Source organism: Mobula hypostoma, chromosome 4 (genome assembly GCF_963921235.1).
Source record: "Mobula hypostoma chromosome 4, sMobHyp1.1, whole genome shotgun sequence".
NCBI classification, from domain to species: Eukaryota; Metazoa; Chordata; class Chondrichthyes; order Myliobatiformes; family Myliobatidae; genus Mobula; species Mobula hypostoma.
Genome location: NC_086100.1, coordinates 31,173,908 through 31,194,377, shown reverse-complemented (window position 1 = coordinate 31,194,377; position 20,470 = coordinate 31,173,908). Strand labels below are relative to the sequence as shown.

General features: G+C 43.2%; 1 protein-coding gene across 1 annotated transcript in view; it reads left to right on the top strand.

Moving 5' to 3' along the window:
- Nucleotides 1–20,470, top strand: part of LOC134345081 (multiple epidermal growth factor-like domains protein 6) — a 372,539-nt gene that overhangs the window by 286,428 nt on the left and 65,641 nt on the right. The window contains exons 17-22 of the mRNA XM_063045213.1: nucleotides 2,778–2,912; nucleotides 5,954–6,088; nucleotides 7,834–7,959; nucleotides 13,628–13,759; nucleotides 16,438–16,566; nucleotides 18,393–18,524. Of these exons, the coding sequence (XP_062901283.1) occupies nucleotides 2,778–2,912; nucleotides 5,954–6,088; nucleotides 7,834–7,959; nucleotides 13,628–13,759; nucleotides 16,438–16,566; nucleotides 18,393–18,524 (789 nt within the window). The remainder of the gene's footprint in view (nucleotides 1–2,777; nucleotides 2,913–5,953; nucleotides 6,089–7,833; nucleotides 7,960–13,627; nucleotides 13,760–16,437; nucleotides 16,567–18,392; nucleotides 18,525–20,470) is intronic.

Genomic DNA, 20,470 nt, shown 5'->3' with positions numbered 1-20,470 from the left:
AGTAGCGTTCATGGACTATTCAGTAATCTAATGGTGGAGGGGACAAAGCTGTTAATAAAACATTGAGTGTGCATCTTCAGGCTCCTGTACCTCCTCCCTGATGCTGGTAATGAAAAGAGGGATGGTGAGGAACCTTCATGATGGATGCAGCCTCTTGAGATGTCATCATATGGAAAGATGTCCTCAATGCTCGGGAGGCTAGTGCCCGTGATGGAGCTGGCTGAACCTGCAACCCTTGGTAGTTTTATTTTTATCCGATGCATTGGAGCCTCCTTGTCAAGCAGTGAATGCTCTCCACATTGCATCTGTAGAAATCTGCTAGTGTCTTGTATGAATCTCCTCAAACTCATAATGAAATGTAACTGCAGCATGCCTTTTTCATGATTGCATCAATATTTTGGTCATGGGATAGATCCTCTAGGATATTGATGCCCAGGAAGTTGAAGCTGCTCGCCCTTTCAACTGCTGACCCCTTGATGAATATTGGGGTGCTTCCTTTCAGCTTCCCCTTCCTGAAGTTCACAATCAATTCCTTGGTCTCACTGATGTTGAGTGCAAGTTTATTGTTGTGACACCACTCAAAAAGACCATTTATCTTACACCTCCTCATCACCCTCTGGAATTCTGTCAACAATAGTTGTGTTATCAGCGATTTGTAAATTGCATTTGAAGTCAAAGACCCAGCTGTAGACGGAGGGAGAGAAGCCCATGTTTTGAATGGTATTGCAGAAGCATTTCTGGAACAAGTGGAAGTGCTTGCCAGTTGGAAGTGAAGCAGCGCTGAAACCCTCTTAACGGCACAGCATTTTTTGCATCAGTCCTGTCAAACACTTGTACCTGCTGAGGAGTTAAGACACTTTTGATTCAGCCCATTAGCTTTGTGCAGGTGATGACTGATATATGTAGAGCAGTCCCATTCATATGAATGGGGTCAACAGTCTGGAGGCAATGAAAACTGGTTGGTTTCTTTAATATTAATATTTTCAATTAACTTAAATCAGTAATCATGCTTTTTTTTAAATAGTTTCTACAAATCTTTCTGACCTGCTTTAAAATATCCAATTATCACATGTATTTAGAAATAGTACACAAAGCCACCTGTAGCCATCAGAGTAATACAAAGAGGCCTCGAGATCTGCTGCCTGAGACCTAATTATAGCTTGCAAATTGCATCAGTTTAAGGGGTATCCATAGCAACCTGGCCTTTGGCTCAATCAAACTCATAGGACCTCCAAAGCTTAGTGCAACTGTGGAGATCTCAGTGCAGAAGGATTGGTTTAAAGTGTGACTTCTGATACTTTCATTTCATTCCCTTACTACAGTGGTGTCCTCATGAATGACATTCATACTTACCTCTTTCTGCTTTCAAACAACAGAGGATAGGATAAGTGGTGGCCTGACAGGACACTGCCAATCACCGCAATAGGTCAGCAGCAGACACAATTTCAATAGCACTTCACACAGCCTTAGGCCACCTGGACAGTACAAACACCTCTGTCAGGATGCTTCAACTATAGCTCAGCATTTTAACACCATCATTTCCCCAATCCTGATTCAGAAGTTACAGAACCTGGGCCTCTGTACCTCTCTCTGCAATTGGATCCTCGACCTCCTAACAGGAAGGCCACAATATGTGCGAACTGGTGACGATATCTCCTCCTCGCTAATGATCAACACTGGTGCACCTCAGGGTGTGTGCTGAGTCCACTACTCTACTCTCTCTGTACCCATGACTGTGTGGTTAGGCATAGCTCAAATACCATCTATAAATTTGCTGATGATACAACCATTGTTGGTAGAACTTTAGATGGAGACAATAGGGCGTACAGGAGCGAGATACTGTATGTCAACTAGTGGAGTGGTGTCGTAGCAACAACCTGGCACTCAACGTCAATAAGACAAAAGAGCTGATTGCGGACTTCAGGAAGAGTAAGACGAAGGAACACACACCAATCCTCATAGAGCAATCAGAAATAGAATGAGAACTTCAAATTCCTGGATGTCAAGATCTCTGAGGATCTAACCTGGTCCCAACATATCGACGCAGTTATAAAGAAGGCAAGACAGTGACTACACTTCATTAGGAGTTTGAAGAGATTTGGTATGTCAACAAAAACATTCAAAAACTTCTGTAGATGTACCGTAGAGAGCATTCTGACAGGTTGCATCATTATCTGGTATGGGGAGGGGGGAGGGGGTCTACCACACAGGACCGTAAAGCACTGCAGAGGGTCATAAATTTAGTCAGCTCTGTATTTTGGTATTAACCTACAAAAGTACCCAGGATGTCTTCCAGGAACAGTGTCTCAGAAAGGCAGTGTCCATTAGTAAGGATCCCCAGCACCCAGGGCATGCCCTTTTCTCCCTATTTACATCAGGTAGGAGGTACAGAAGCCCGAAGGCACACACTCAACGATTCAGGAACAGCTTCTTCCCCTCTGCCATCCGATTCCCAAGTGGACATTGAACCCGTGAGCACTACCTCACTTTTTTAATATATATTATCTTGGTTTATTATATTGATTTTTTAATTGATTCAATATATGTATACTATAATTGATTGACTAATCTATCTATTTATTTATTTATTTATTTATTTATTTATCGTTCATTCAGTCTTCTATATTATGTATTGCATTGAGCAGCTGCTGCTGTTAACAAATTCCACAACACGACAGTGTTAATAAACCTGATTCTGATTTTGATTCTGTTATAATTATTTTTTCTCAATGTTGCTAAGAAGTTGACAAGTAATATGCATTTCTGTTTGTTCACAGCGTGTCCCAAATGGGCATTTGGACTGGGCTGTTCCATGGAATGTCAATGTGTGCAGGCACATGCAACTGGCTGTGACCCCAAAAATGGCGCCTGTATTTGCAAACCAGGTTTCCAGGGTCTTGGATGTGCAGAAGGTATGTCAGAGTTAAAGTCACGTTTATTGTCACATGCATGGAAAAGCACAGTGAAAGTCTTACTTGTAGCAGCATCATCGGCACAGAACATCAGATAAGCAGCAGTCACAAGAAAAACATAAAATAAGCATGAATTATGCACAATTTTTACAAGAAAGTACAAAACTTGAACTAAAAAAAGCATCATAGTGCAAAGTGATCATGGTGTTGAACTAGTGGGTCAGTGAATAGAGTTGTGCAGGTTGGTTCAAAAACCAAATGTTTGGAAGGCAGTACAGTAGCTGTTTTGGAACCTGTTGGTGTGGAACCTCAAGCTTCTGTGTCTTCTGTCCAGTTGAAACTGTGAGATGCCATGGCCCAGTTAGTGGGGAACTTGGATGATAGATGTTACCGTCTTGAAGCAGCACCTCATAGAAACATAGAAAACCTGCAGCACAATACAGGCCCTTCGGCCCACAATGTTGTGCCGAACATGTACTTACTTTAGAAATTACCTATGGTTACACATAGCCCTCTATTTTTCTGAGCTCCATGTACCTGTCCAGGAGTCTCTTTAAAGACCCTATTGTATTCACCTCCACCACCATCGCTGGCAGCCCATTCCACGCACTCACCATTCTCTGTGTAAAAAACTTACCCCTGGCATCTCCTCTGTACCTACTTCCAAGTGCCTTAAAACTGTGCCCTCTTATGTTAGCCATTTTGGCCCTGGGAAAAAGCCTCTGACTATCCACACGATCAATGCCTCTCATCATCTTATACACCTCCGTCAGGTCACCTCTCATCCTCCTTCACTCCAAGGAGAAAAGGCCAAGTTCACTCAACTTATTCTTATAAGGCATACTCCCCAATCCAGGCAATATCCTTGTAAATCTCCTCTGCACTCTTTCTATAGTTTCCATATTCTTCCTGTAGTGAGGTGACCAGAACTGAGTACAATACTCCAAGTAGGGTCTGTCCAGGGTCCTATATAGCTGTAACATTACCTCTCAGCTCTTGAACTCAATCTCACAGTTATGCCTTCTTAACCACAGTCAACCTACATAGCAGCTTTGAGTGTCTTATGGACTCGGACCCCAAGATTCCTCTGATCCTCCACACTGCCAAGAGTCTTACCATTAATACTATATTCTGCCATCATATTTGACATACCAAAATGAACCACTTCACACTTATCTGGGTTGAACTCCATCTACCACTTCTCAGCCCAGTTTTGCATCTTATCAATGTCCTGCTGTAACCTCCAACAGCCCTCCACACTATCCACAACACTCCCAACCTTTGTGTCATCAGGAAATTTACTAACCCATCCCTCCACTTCCCTATCTAGGTCATTTATAAAAATCATAAAGAGAAGGGGTCCCAGAACAGATCCCTGAGGCACACCACTGGTCACCAGCCTCCATGCAGAATATGCCCCATCTACAACCACTCTTTGCCTTCTGGGGGGCAAGTCAATTCTGGATCCACAAAGCAATGTCCCCTTGGATCCCATGCCTCCTTACTTTCTCAATAAGCCTTGCATGGGGTACCTTATCAAATGCCTTGCTGAAATCCATATACACTACATCTACTGCTCTACCTTCATCAATGTGAGTCACATCCTCATGTAGCTGACCATGTGAGTGTGATGAGCAGCTCTTGACCACACAGGATGTGAAAGGAAACTGCAGGACCCAGCAGAAACCTACACAAGTTCACATAGGAATGTGCAAAACTCTAGTAAGAACAGCCAAGGTCAGGATTGAAGCTGGCTGTCTGATTGTTCCAGTTATTTATTTAGAGATACAGAGTGGTAACAGGCCCTTCCAGCCCAACAAGCCCACACTGCTCAATTACACCATGTGTGCAATTAACCTACCAACCCTTAGTGGAATGTAGGAGGAAACTGGAACACTCCAAGTGAATCCATATTGTCATGGGGAGAATGTATAATCTCCTTACGGACACTGGTGTAATTGGACTTGGGTCGCTGGTGCTTTTACAGTGTTACACTAACTACTACATTACCGTGCCATCGTCTGCTTATTTTTCAATGCTTCACAATATCTCCCATCAGTGATACCAATGTGCCACACTCTGCCTATTAATCAGTGCTTCACAATGTCAATGCATCTGGAATTACCTTTCTCCAGCTATTATTACGAGTTGAATGCATCTTCAGCAGAGACACTGCATTGCCCCCTCTGCAGCCCTTCCCTGTGTGTCTAACTCTGCTCCGTACATCTCCTAGCATAGAGTCCACAGCAGGATATAGGCCCATTGATCCAACAAGTCCATGTCAACCGTGTTGTCCATCTAGCTAGCCCCAATGTCCTGCATTTGGCTCGCATCCCTCCAGGCTCCTCCCCGTCACGTACCTATGCAAGTGCTTCTTAAAATACACCATTGTACCTGCCTCAGCCATCTCTTCTGGCAGCTCATTTCAGATACTCATAGAAGCATTAGCCCATACAGAGATCAAACCGGCATCTTTAATCACACTTTAACCAAATGAACTAAGTTGTCCCACTAGCAGAGACTACAAAGTAAGTCACTTAAATATCATCTCATTCTGCTGGAATGTTACATGGGGAGAAGGGAAAAGTGACATTTGAGAAAATCAATTTATTTTTAGTAACAATTACTTGTGTTTAATATTGATCACAGTAAGCAGATTGTTTGGAGACATTTTTGCCTTATTTTTATTAGCAGCAATTAGATATTGTTGCTTTGATTTCAAAACTTTTCACTGAAGTAATGTATAAGCCAGTGTAAGTTCAAGCACCATGGCACATGGGTTTACTGTGTTGTAACTCTGTGCTCTTGATATAGAGGAAGCACATTGAGGTTGTATCATCCCGGAGTCACACATTCCCTAAGTGCCATGGCCTAAGCTCAAGCTGAATGACCATGTAAAAGACACAAATATTAAATGTGAAGCAAGAAAGGAAATTCCAGCCTCTATTGCCCATATGATTCAGGAATTGGAATAATGGTATGGATTGAAAATCAGAAAACATTACTCTGTTTTTGAAAACATTTATTCCTGTTTCTTCCAGATTGTGACTCTGGTTTCTATGGTGCTGGTTGTAAATTCCAGTGTGACTGTACAGTTGGTGTGCCATGTGACAAAGAGACTGGCAAGTGTCAACACCAGTGTCCACCAGGGTTCCAAGGAGAAGGATGTCTGTTGAGTAGGTATTTGAGTTCATGAAGTATAACAAAGACATACAATTTGCCAAGACTTCCAAATTATTATTCCATTGGCCATTCAGCCCATTTAGTCAGTGCAGGCTTCTTGTAGAGCCATTCCCCACTCCCCCACCTTATCACCCTGATATTGCATTTTCTCTCTCTCTCACTTTCTCTCTCTATCTCTCTTTCTCTCTATCTCTCTTGATCTCTTGCTCTCTATCTCTTTATCTCTGTCTCTCTATCTCTCTCACTCTCTCTCGTGCTCTCTTGCTCTCTTGTACTCTATCTCTCTCGCTCTCTGTTGTGCTCTCTCACTATCTCTCTCTCTTGCTCTCTCTCTGTCTCTATCTCTCTTGCTCGCTCATGCTCGTGATCTCTCACACTCCCTCTATCTCTCTTGCTCTCACAGTATCTCTCTATCTCTCTCTCTATCTATTCCACTCTCTCTTGCGCTCTATCTCTCTTGCTTTCTCGCTCTCACTCTCTCTCACTCTATCTCACTCTCCCACGCCCTCTATTTCACTCTCTCTCTCATAATCTCGCTTCGTTCAATCTCACTCTTTCACACTCTCTCTTTCACTCTTGCATTTCTCACGGACCCATAAATCTCTTGGATATTGAAATTGGTTTATTATTTTCATGTGTGCTGTGATACACTGTTCATTGAGATCAGATCATTATCAGACAGAGTAAGGGTAAGCAGTGATACTGACAGGAAAGAGATGCCGAAGAGGAGAGGAAGTGGAGGAGTAAAATAATGCTTAACTTTTAAATTTAAGTTATCTTGCTTTGTCATAGATTTATTCAGCACAGAAACCGATCTTCTGCCACCATATCTAATGTGAACCTTTTGCCTATCTATCTATCTATCTATCTATCTATCTAACTAACTATCTATCTATCTATCTATCTATCTAACTATCTATCTGCATACAGTCTGTGTCCTTCAATGGTTTGCTTGTACAAGTGTCTTTCTAAATGTTTCTTAAATGATGTGAGTGGCCACTGTCACTAGCATTTCCAAATGTCAGCCACCCTGTGCTTTTGAAAGTAGATCTTTTCCCTCAAATCTGCTTTAAAACTTCTTCACCTCAACTTAAACTACACCCTCATATTTTTGAGAAGTATTCTGACTACTCACACTACTTAATTTATAAAAATTATCCCCCAGTCTCCTTTGCCCCAGTGAAAGCAAATCCGGTCTATCTAATCCCTCTCCATAATTAAAAGTGCTCTAATGCAGGCAAAGTCCTGGTGAATCTCCTCTGCACTCTCTCCAGTGCAACCAAATTCTTCTTACAGTGTGGCAACTAGAATTTAACACAATAGGTACCTCAACTGTACCCTAATCTGGGGTTTATAAAGTTGCATAGGTACCATATTTTGTATTCTGTGCTCTAACCTACGAAAGCAAGCATGCTATGTGCACAATAACATTTCAAAAGCAAAATACTGCAGATGCTGGAGATCTGAGATTTAAATCAGAAAATGCTGGAATACTCAGTAGTTGATGCAGCAGCAGCAGAGAAAGAAATAGTCGAAGTCACAGCTTAAAGTCAGGTTGAAATTTCATTCTATTTCTTTCACATATCTACTCCATTTTTTACCAATGCACCCTCTTTGAAGGAGATGAATCCAAAAGGTTTATTTGTGGCTAACCTTATCTCCATACAGAGTGCTTGGGAATTATTTTTGATTTGTTATTGAAAAACTCTATATTCTTGTTTACTCTTTTTGTTACCAGCTTGTGACTCTGGAAGATTTGGGAATAATTGCAGAGAGAATTGTGACTGTGGAGGGGCCCCTTGCAACTCAAGAACTGGGCAGTGCATCTGCCCTGCTGGTAAAATGGGACTGAGGTGTGAAACAGGTAAGGCTATTCAAAGTCATGACCGGTTACTTTAGTGCAGAGTTCCCAAAGTGTGCTATGTAAAGTATCTCTGAGAGATATTGTGTTGAGCGAGTTGGTCAGGGTCAGCATGCTTGGGGGGAGGGGGAGAGGGAAGGGGGGATGCGGCGGAAGGATAAAAATGGTTGTGGAGAAGATTGGGAGGGTGGCTAGGGAAAGAGTACCAGTGGGAAAATCAGAGAAAAAAGTATTTTAAAGATTAGCTTTTATTTATCACATGTGCAATAAAACATCAAGTCATACAGTGAAATGTGTCATTATTGAGTCATGGACCAACACAGTCCCAGGATTATGCCAGGGCAGTCCACAAGTGTCACCACACTTCCAGTACCAATATAGCCCACAACTCACTTGCTCTAACCTGTACATCTTTGGAGTGTGCGAGGCAACAGGAGCACCCAGAGAAAATCCACAATGTCATGGGGAGAACGTACAAACTTCTTCCAGACAGTGGTGGGCACTAAGTCCATTAGGTGATTGCCTGCACTCCTGAGGCATGCTGTGGAAAATAAAGCTGAAAAAATGCTGGAGAAATGGATGGTGTTTTGAACCAAACTGTAACTGTTCGACAGTTTCTGCCTGACTGATTACCTTGCCCATCATTTTCTATTTTCATTTCAAAGTAACGGCGGGGATTGGGCAGATGATTGAGGAAGGAAGTGGGGTTCATGATTCCTCACACATAGTTATGATTAACCCAGTCATTGGATATAATGAAGCAATGCACTTCCTTCACTGATGATAAAGAAAAGGATTTAGACCTGTTTTAGGGATCACTTGACAAGGGGAATAAGAAGGATTCATAACTGGCATTTAAGGCATTAAAATTCCCCCAGGCTGTAAGACTAATGAACTCCCTGCCACAACCTAGGTCTCATCATGATTGAAGTGCCGGTAGCATTATACTGTTTGCTTTTTAACCTGTATTTGCACGTTATTATTCACTAATTTACTTGTGGTGATATTACTTTATGTGTTATGTGTGTGAGTTATATGTACTGTGTTTTGCATCTTGCTCGGGAATAACGTTGGCTTGTTTGGAGATAAACAGGTGAATGACAATAAACTTGAACTTGAACTTAAGGCAATCAAACATAATTCTGGAGTTGTTCCTGGCTCTGAATTTATGCTCCCCCAACCTTATATAATTCTAATTGGTCAACACAGATTCTGAGTTTCTCACATGGGGAAAATCCTGTCTGGACACACATCAATACAATCATAAAGGAAGCACATCAGTCTCTTTACTTTCTTAGGAGCTTAGGGATATTCAGCTTATCCAACAAACTTCTACTGGTTGCATTATGGTCTGGCAACCCAATTCGAATGCACAGGACTGTAAGAAGCTGCAGAGAGTACTGGACACTTCCCAATACATCATGGGCACAACTACTGCAGTTTAGCAATAGTATGAAAACTTTGACCACTTTGGACTACAATAAGCTTTTTAAAACTCTAATTGTATACTTCCTTGTAAAAATTGTGTATGATTCATGTTACATTTATGCTTTTGTTGTGAATGCTGCTTATATGAGCCTATGTGCCTGTAATGCTGCTGTAAATAAGTTTTTTAATGCTGTTAACACCTAGCCTTTCATGTACCTGTGCATATCACAATAAACTCAAGGTTGACTTTGTTGTTGGTTCTGTCCCATCTACCTCAATGTAATTATCTGTGTGGTCAATCTTTTGCTTTATGTGTTTCTTTGAGGCTTATTAAATAGCGACTTTATTTGGAGTGTGGGAGGTAAGTATGCAGTTTTCAGATAAGCCATGCGTTGTGTGGACTTTTTTGGAATAATTGTAAACAGTAAAAATGAGAAGATAATTCCTAGTTTTTGATGAAACGTTAATTACTTCTGTTCCCTGTGCACTGTAGCCTCAGTTTCTCCAATTTCAATGTCTGGATCAAGCCAAAACAAGACTATGTCTCGTCAGTCTGCTGGAGGAACTCAGCCAGTCCAGAGAAGATGTGGTTCAGGTTCTAATGCAGGATCTAGACCTGAAATGCCATCTCTTCCCTTCTCTCCACAGATGCCGCCTGCTGTGCTGAGTTCCTCCTGTGGATTGCTTGTTGCTCTAGGGTCCAGCTTCTGTTGTCCCTTGTGTTTTTGATGTAGCATTTGTGTGAGGCACTGCACTGCCAGATCCAGCTCAAATCATATCGTTAGGTTCGCTGATGATCCAACAGTGGCTGGCTTCATCAGCAACAATGATGAGTTTGCATACAGAGAGAAGTTAGGTAGGCTTGTCAAAGAGTGTGAGAATAACAGCTTGAGTCTCAGCATGGACATGGACCAGCAGGAAGGAGCTTAAGAAAGAAATTAGGAGAGCCAGAAGGAGCCTTGTGAATGGCTTGGTGGACAGGATTAAGGAAAACCCCAAGGCATTCTACAAGTATGTGAAGAGCAAGAGGATAAGACGTGAGAGAATAGGACCAATCAAGTGTGAGAATGGAAAAGTGTGTATGGAACCGGAGGAGATAACAGAGGTACTTAATGGGTACATTGCTTCAGTATTCACTGCGGAAAAGGATCTTGGCAATTGTAGGGATGACCTACAGCGGACTGAAAAGCTTGAGCATAGAGACATTAAGAAAGAGGATGTACTGGAGCTTTTGGAAAGCATCAAGTTGGATGTCACCGGGACTGGATGAAATGTACCCCAGGCTACTATGGGAGGCAAGGGAGGAGATTGCTGACCCTTTGGAGATGATCTTTGCATCATCAATGGGGACGGGAGAGGTTCCGGAGGATTGGAGGGTTGCGAATGTTTAACCCCTTATTCAAGAAAGGGAGTAGAGATAGCCCAGGAAATTATAGACCAGTGAGTCTTACTTCAGTGGTTGGTAAGTTGTTGGAGAAGATCCTGAGAGGCAGGATTTATGAACATTTGGAGAGGCATAATATGATTAGGAATAGTCAGCATGGCTTTGTGAAAGGCAGGTCATGCCTTCTGAGACTGATTGAATTTTTTGAGGATATGACTAAACACATTGATGAAGGTAGAGCCGTAGATGTAGTGTATATGGATTTCAGCAAAGCATTTGACAAGTTACCCCATGCAAGGCTTATTGAGAAAGTAAGGAGGCGGGGGATCCAGTGGTGTGCTTCAGGGACCTGTTTTGGGGCCTCTTCTCTTCGTGATATTTATAAATGACCTGGATGAGGACGTGGAGGGATGGGTTAGTAAATTTGCTGATGACACAAAGGTTGGGAGTGTTATGGATAGTGTGGAGGGCTGTCAGAGGTTACAACGGGACATTGATAGAATGCAAAATTGGGCTGAGAAGTGACAGATGGGGTTCAACCCAGGTGAGTGTGAGGTGGTTCATTTTGGTAGGTTAAATATGATGGCAGAATATAGTATTAATGGTAAGACTCTTGGCAGTGTGGAGGATCAGAGGGATCTTGGGGTCCGAGTCCATCGGACACTCAAAGCTGCTGTGCAAGTTGACTGTGTGGTTAAGAAAGCATACAGTGCATTGGCCTTCATCCATCGTGAGATTGAGTTTAGGAGCTGAGAAGTAATGTTTCAGCTATATAGGACCCTGGTCAGACCCCACTTGGAGTACTGTGTTCAGTTCTGGTCGCCTCACTACAGGAAGGACATGGAAATCATAGAAAGGGTGCAGAGGAGATTTACAAGGATGTGGCCTGGATTGGGGAGCATGCCTTATGAAAACAGGTTGAATGAACTTGACCTTTTATCCTTGGAGTGACGGAGGATGAGAGGTGACCTGATTGAAGTGTATAAGATGATGAGAGGCATTGATCATGTGGATAGTCAGAGGCTTTTTCCCAGGGCTGAAATGGCTAACACAAGAGAGCACAGTTTTAAAGTGCTTGGAAGTAGGTACAGAGGAGATGTCAGGGGTAAGTTTTTTACACAGAGAGTGGTGAATGCATGGAATGGGCTGCCGGCAACGGTGGTGGAGGTGGATATGATGGGGTCTTTTAAGAGACTTTTGGGCAGGTACATGGAGCTCAGGAAAATAGAGGGCTATGGATAACCCTAGGTAATTTCTAAGGTAAAGACATGTTTGGTACAACTTTGTGGGCCAAAGGGCCTGTATTGTGCTGTAGGTTTTCTATGTTTCTAAATGATTGTGAACTTCAGGAAGGCACAGGTCAACTGCTCTCCATGCAGATCAATGGCTCTGCTGTGGAGAGAGTGAAGAACACAAAGTTTGTAGGTGTGTTCATGATAGTCGATCTAACCTGCATCCACAACACCACCTCATTAGTCATGATGGCACCCGTAGCGCCTACACTTTCTGAGGATTTTGAGGCATGCAATGCTCCCAGTCGTAACAACTTTCTACAGGAGCACTCTCGAGAATGCCCTGTCCGGCTGCATCATTATGTGCTACAGAAGCTGCAAGGCATCGGACCGCAAGACCCTACAGAGGATAGTGAAAACGACAGAGAGGGTCACTGGGGTCTTGCTCTCCCCATTGGTGACACTTACTGGGAGCATCGTACACAAAGGGTCTGAAGCTTTGTTGAGGATCCCTACCAGCCATTGGATCGATCACCATCAGGAAGGAGTTCCAGGAGTGTCAGATCTCGGATTGCCAGATTGGGTATCAATTTCTTCCCTCAGGCTGTGAGACTCATGAATACCCTGCCACCACCGAGGTCTCATCACCAGGACAGTGAGTTGTTTACCTGTGCTGTGCCCTACGTCCACTTTGAATTATACCCTACTAACTTATTTGTGGTAATGTCTTGTTTTATGTGCTGGGTGTGTGATATTTGTGGGTGCATCATGGTCTGGAAGAACTAGGTTGTATGTACGTACAGTCAGATGACAATAAACTTGAACTTAACCTTGAAATGAAATGCTGTTAGGAAGGTGTACAAGGTTCATTTAAACTATGATTAACATTCCTCCTCTAACGTATTCTTAGGGAATATTGCAACATCCATGAACCCAGCATACCTGCCACAAGCACAAAACACAATAATGCAACATATGCATCACTCACTTCTGTACATTGGGTATATAAAGCATGTCTAGTGGAAGGTAACTTTTTCAACTTGCAACCCTCTCCTTCTCTGGCAAATATCAACGGAAAAACTGACAATTTCCAGTTCAAAGTAAATTTATTAGTTAATTACATATACAGTGGTCACCATATATGACCTTGAGATTTGTTTACTTGCAGGCATTTACAGGAAAAAGAAATAGAATAGTTTATGACAAACTATACTTAACAATGACTAACAAAACTTCGATGTAGAAAAGAGAACAAATCATGACAATAATAAATAAAATTTTAAATAAATAATATTGAGAACATGAGTCGCAGAGTCATTGAAGTCAATAGTTTGTGGAACCAGTTTAGTGTTGAGGTGAGTGAAGGCATCCTTGCTGGTTCAGGAGCCTGATGGTTGAAGGGTAATAATAATTCCTGAACCTAGTGATGTGGGATCTCAGGCTGCTCTACCTCCTGTCCGATGGTAGTACCATGTAACCAATTTTTCCATTGGTTTTTGTCCCTCCCTGGAGAGCTACCATGGTGCGACTGAATACTAAGCATATCAGATACAAGTTATTATAATGAACGCCTTGACAATATTTATAGCATGAATATAAAATATGCTTTTACTTTTGATTACCTCAGAATGCCCAACTGGCTACTGGGGCCTGAACTGCCAGTTCCCCTGTCAAGTCTGTGAAAATGGAGGTGTTTGCAACAAGGAGTCGGGGACCTGTGACTGTCCAGCGGGATTCACTGGAGCAATGTGCCAGGATGGTGGGTGTCAGCATACGGTATCTCTGCGATTTGTTTGTTCAGTTGAGATGCTTTGGTTCATTAATACTGTTTTTAAACCAGTAATCTGTGTAACATGGACACATCTAGTTGTACTCCCCATTTTTTTTGAATTAATATTGGCCTTTCCATTGAGCAGTTCTCTCTAACTTAAAATAGTCAACAATGAACTCTGTTAAGCTGGCTTGAAATTTTGATGGTGCCAGGTGAATGGGTTTTTTGGGTAATTGGCTGTTACTCCCATAAATAAATCAAAACATTTTAAATTCACTTTTTTCAGATGTTACACAGTAGAACGGTAAAGTTTCCACTGAATCCAGTGAAGTTTAAAGGGAGTGAGAGAAACAAGGTCCCTGTTACTTTTAAAATGGGCCAAGGTTAATAGAAAGGAGTATCAGGGAATGGTCAGAGACAGAACTGGTGTGTGAAAGTGACCTTGGATCTGCGAACCCAGAATGTGCATGTGTGTATGAGCATAGTAGCCGTATGTGTCAGGGAGTGTGGGATTTGGGGCCTGTATGTGTGTGTATTTTTGTCAGGGAGTGTGGGATTTGGGGTCTTGGTGTGTGTGTGTTGTCAGGGAGTGTGGGATTTAGTGCCTTGGTGTTTGTGTATGTATGAGGAAGTGTAGGATTTGGGGCCTCAGAGTGTGTGTGTGCATTTGTGTGTGTGTGTGTGTGTGTGTGTGTGTGCGTGAGTCTGGTAGGGGTTGGGGGTGGGGTTTACGGCCTTGGTGTGTGTGTGAGAGTGAATGTGGGATTTGGGACCTTGGTGTGTGTCTGTGAGAGGGAGTGTGGGATTTGTGGCCTCGGGGTGTGTGTGTGTGTGTGTGTGTGTGTGTGTGTGTCTATGTGTGAGGGGGTGTAATTTTGGGGCATTGCGGTGTGTGTGTGAGAGGGAGTGTGGGATTTGAAGGCTCTGGGTGTGTGTGTGTGTGTGTGTGTGTGTGTGTGTGTGTGTCTATGTGTGAGGGGGTGTAATTTTGGGGCTTCGCAGTGTGTGTGTGAGAGGGAGTGTGGGATTTGAAGGCTCTGGGTGTGTGTGTGTGTATGTGTGTGAGAGAGAGAGGGAGTGTGTGATTTGGGGCTTTGGTGTGCATGTGAGAGAGAATATGAGATTTGGGGCCTCAGTGTGTGCATCAGGGAGAGCACAGGAATCAGCATCCAGTGAGCCAATTGTCAAACTATCTGAATTCCTGAACAATCATAGTCTTCCTTTTCATTCTGCAATATTGGTTCATGGGTTCTCGCAGCTTTTTGTTGACTCAGATGGTGAGATTTGCTTCACAAATTCCCTTAAGGCAACCATCACATTTGAGGTGCAGTTGAAACTCCTCAGCCAGCCATGGTCATCCCCCTTATAGCTGGAAGTGTGCAGGGACAGGCACTGATTTGGTTTCACTTCTTCCCTGACCCAAAGAGGCTGAAGTCAAATCTCATGCACCAACTATTGGTGCAACTGCAACTAGCCAGCTCATTCCAATTCTGCTGCTATCTGTGGCTGGGTACTTCAGCTACTCATCGGCTGTTATCCACCTTTGCATCCAAAATGGGTTAATTAGCTCTCTCAGATCAGCGGGAGTACTCCTTTTACTGAGTTGGGAGAATATGGGTTCAGATATTCTTCCAGAAAGTTAAACAGCATAAACTAACCCAGCACTGGTAGCATAGTGGTTAGCACAACATCTTACAGTACCAGCGAAATGGATTCAATTCCCACCACTGTCTGTAAGGAGCTTGTACATTCTCCACATGGCTACATGGGTTTTCTCCGGGTGCTCCAGTTCCGTCCCACAGATGTACCAGTTGGTAGGCTAATTGGTTGTTGTAAATTGTCCTGCGATTAGGCACGGGTTAAATCGGGGGCTGCTGGGCAGTGCGGCTCGAAGGGCTGGAAAGGCCAATTTTGTACTTTATCTCAATAAATAAAAACCTGGAGGGAATGCTGCAGTCTCCTTCTGATAGGATCTTAAACCCAGGACCTGCCTGCACTCTCAAGCAGACACCAAAGAAGGACCATTCAAAGAAGAAGAAAAGATTAGCTTTATCCATCACATGTACAGTATATCGGAACATTGAAACATGCAGTGCAATTTGATTTTGCGAGTCAATGACCAACACGGTCCAAGGATTGTGCTGGGAGCAGCCCTCAACCGTCGCAATGCTTCCAGTGTCAGTGTAGCATGTCCACAACTTCCATCCTTAACTGCACATCTGTAGAATATGGAGGAAATCGAAAAATGCTGAGAAAACCCACGCAGTCATGAGGAGAACGTACAAACTCCTCACAAGCAGCACTGGGAATCAAACTCCAATTGGTGATCACTGGTGCTAAAATACATTATGTTACATGCCACATTACGCCCTGGAATAATCCCAAAATCCCAGGCAATCTGCATCCATGAACACACTTCCCACTTTACAACATTGACTAGTTAACAGGGAGCTTAGGATTGTGAAAGATGATGTATTTTTGCCACATTGCTTAAAATCATAAGAGACAAGAATTAACTTAACCTTGCGAAATAATGGATATCATTAGAACTCTGGAAATAGCACACTACTGGCATAAAACAATGAATGTGTGAATGTGCTACAGCCGATGGGTTTCCCAGAAGTTCTCAAATTTTACAATCTAGTCTTGTCTTGGTTTACTCCCAGCTTGCTCTTCTGGTTATTATGGACCGGCCTGCCAGTATCACTGCCACTGTGAAAATGGCGTCCTGTGTAACAGTGTAACTGGCGACTGTATCTGTGGTCCTGGGTGGATGGGGCCTGACTGCAAAGCAGGTATGTTACACTTCTGAAGTTACCGACTCCACTCTCCAACAGATAATGTAAAAGCCTGTTTGAAGCCTGTTAAGGGAGCTAGGGCTTTACTCTTTGGAGAGAAGGAGGATGAGAGGAGACATGATAGGAGTATACAAGATATTAAGAGGAATAGATAGAGTGTATAGCCAGTGCCTCTTCCCCAGGGCACCACTGCTCAATACAAGAGGACATGGCTTTAAGGTAAGGGGTGGGAAGTTCAAGGGGGATACAAGAGGAAGGTTTTTTACTCAGAGAGTGGTTGGTGTGTGGAATGCACTGCCTGAGTCAGTGGTGGAGGCAGATACACTCGTGAAGTTTAAGAGACTACTAGACAGGTATATGGAGGAATTTAAGGTGGGGGGTTATATGGGAGGCCTAGGGTTTGAGGGTCGCCACAACATTGTGGGCTGAAGGGCCTGTGATGTGCTATACTATTCTATGTTCCATGTTTAAGTCTCACCTGCATGAGTGTCATTATGGAGCTGAAATTAACGTTCGTTAGGAGGGATAAATTGACAGCGGCTGTTCGTGGGACTGTTACACATATGGAAACTATATAATTGGGTGCACAATCTCTTTACTTTGTTATATAGTGGCTGACGTTTCATTTCATCCTTTGGAAGAATGAATGCTGCATGAAATGCATCATTAGATTTTAGGAAGGCCCATTAGATGTCACTTGTATTTGTGCCAAACGCTGAATTCAGAGGCTCATAACAGAAACACATTAGATTTTTCAAAAAGATGAAAATCTCCTCAGGGCTTTCTTGTGTCCCTGCTGATGTGGGCTGTGGGTGTTAACTGTGAAATAATGATATCAGATATTGAAGTTGTTATTACTGGAAGAGCCTTGGATATTTGATGAGGCCCCTATTCCAAGCTGCAATTTGCTGACTGGCAATTTTAAACAGTGTGAGCCCAGTACTCTCCGTAAGGATAACACGAGGGCTGGGGAGGGGGCTGTCTGTGTGCATGTGCGTGCACACATGTATTTTTAATGTGTGTTTGAATTAGCCAAGGGGGGGGAAGGGTAAGGAGCAATGTTCTAAAATATCTGCTGTAAAATATTTCCTTCAGGCTACGACAACATGCTTCATTCTAACTGATTGTCCTTGTGTATTATGGCTAATACAAAGGGACATGATCTTAAGGTGCTTGGAGGAAAGTATAGTGGGGACGTCAGGGGTAAGTCTTTTACACAGGGAGTGGTAGGTTCATGGAACGTATTGCCGAAGTGGTGGTAGAGATAGATACATTAAGGATCTCTTAGATAGGCAATAGCTGAAAGGAAAATGGGGGGCAATGTGGGAGGGAAGGGTTAGATTGATCTCGGATTAGGTTAAAGGGTTAGTACAACAATTCCACGTATATAGGAGATTATATAAAAATAAAAGCAAGCATGGGAAAGTTAAACTACAACAAAATAACAATTTTACACCCTAATACAACCGACTCCAAACCTCGAATGAACAGACTCTTAAACACCTTCTGAAGTGGCCTAGCAAGCCAGTCAGCTCATAGACAATTGGGATTGGACCAGTGCTTGTTGCCTTGCCAGTGATGAGCAGATCTCCAAAATAAAAGAATGAAAGTGATCAAAAGCTTATAAAAGACTAATAGGGTCAAGTTTGAATCATGGGGAGCCTGGATTTTCCTTTGGCAATGCCCTCCCTAGAACACTGGATGACGAATGTGCATGTCACTATGCTGGGGCCTGAGGCTGCCTTCTGACAGCCAGTGCAATGCTGCTGGGCCCTCTGTCATACATGGCCACTTTTTCACCATAAATTCTTTCTCCTCCACAGCTTGTGACGTGGGCCGATGGGGCCAAGACTGCAAGAATCTGTGTGACTGTAACAGCACTGATGGGAGCTGTAATCCTGTGACTGGCCACTGTCTGTGTGAGGCAGGTTATAAAGGGGACCGCTGTGAATACAGTAAGCTTCAGGTGTTTGTGTGGACCTCAATCTCGGCTGTCTCTGAGAAACTACAAGTCACCAGAGCACAAATCCAGAAAATACATTCAGAATGCTCATTTTAATATGTATAAGACAAAATATTTATTAATCCAGTGTATTTTAGTAGTCGATGATTAAAGGGTAAGGACAGATCCTTTCCCTGGCATTATGCTGAGGACCAATGGTGGTTGGATGAAATTAGCCTTGAAGGAAATGGCGTATCAAAGCCTCCCATGTGTTCAGTGTGCCTTGGTATTGGTGTTAGTTTATTATTGTCACATGTACCAAGAAAAAGTGAAAAGCTTGTCTCACATACTGTTCATACAGATCAAATCATTACTAGGTGACAGGGGGCTTGACCCAAATGCAAAGCAGCAGAGATGATTTAGTGGTGAGTGATAAGTTTAATAATAAACGGCAAAATAACAAGCCACGAGGAGTTATAAGCAAGAGAAAACGGATACTTAACATGACGAGGCAACAAAGTAACTGAAGGCTGGGAGCAACTGGGTCACATACTGTGGATCAGAGATGGGTTTAAATAGGCTGCAGGTGATGAGTTGGAAACGAGTGGAGGTGACTCCTAAACAACAGGAATTCTGCAGATGCTGGAAATTTAAGCAACACACATAAAAGTTGCTGGTGAACGCAGCAGGCGAGGCAGCATCTCTAGGAAGAGGTGCAGTTGACATTTCAGGCCGAGACCCTTCGTCAGGAGGTGACTCCTGTTAGTTGGAGGAGCCTTGCAGTTGGGTGCAGGACTCCTTGTTCCGGGCACACACCTCACATTTCTGTACGTACTGCTGAATCTCTTTCATCATAAACTCGAGGGTCCTAGCGATCCCTGGGTGAATGGTCATTCTTGACAAATGTCTCCATTGGAGTGCCTGGAACTGGACAGAACTTAGGATGAACAGCTGACCTGAAGGACCGTTCTTAGGAATCTCCCCTTGAACTTGGGACTTGCGGACAAGAGCATTGGTTCCCCGACAAATTGGTGCTACCCTTGGCTTGGGGCAAAATGGTGGCAGGCTGCTCCTCTCATATGGATTCATCAAACTTTTGGGACAAAGGGTTTGGTTTCTGTTTTTTATTGTCACTGGTCAGTAGGTCAGGATGAAGTTAAAGCAGGTAAAGAACAAAGACCACCTGGCCACTCTGGAATTCAATCTCTTGTCCTTCTGAATATAAGCCAGGTACTTGTAGTCTGTCCAAATGATAAAAGGGTTCTTGGCTCCCTGTAGCCAGTGACGCCAATCTTCCAAAGCTAGCTTAACCACAAGAAGCTCTCAGTTCTCGATGTCGTAGTTTTTCCCTGCCGGGGATAGCCGCCTGGAGAAGAATGCACACGGGTACAGTTTACTGTCGAAAGGGGATCGTTGAGACAACACTGCACCCATTCCGATGTTCGAGGCATCCACCTCCAAGATGAAGGGAAGGTCAGGGTTAGGTGAAGCCAAGATGGGAGCTGATGTGAACCACTGTTTAAACTCTGAAAAAGCAGTCGCCACTTTGGTAGTCCAGATAAAAGGGCCCGTGGATTTCTTAGTTAGCACTTTCAGTGGAGCTGCCACCGAGCTGAAGTTCCTGGTGAACTTCTAGTAAAAGCTTACAAACCACAGGAATCATTGGACTTGTTTGACATTGGATGGTTGTGGCTAGTCTCTGACTGCCTGGGCCTTGATAGGGTCCATTTTGAGTTTGCCATCAGAGATGATGAAACCCAAAAATGAAATGGTCATCATATGAAATTCAGACTTCTCCAGCTTGACATAAATTCCATGGTCTAGAAGCCTCTTCAAAATGTCCCTGACGTGAATGACGTACTCCTCCGAGAGGATTAGGCTATTAACTAAGTAGACAAAAGCATGCTTATGGAGAGTATCCCAGAGAACGTCATTTATTAAGGCCTGAAAAACTGCTGG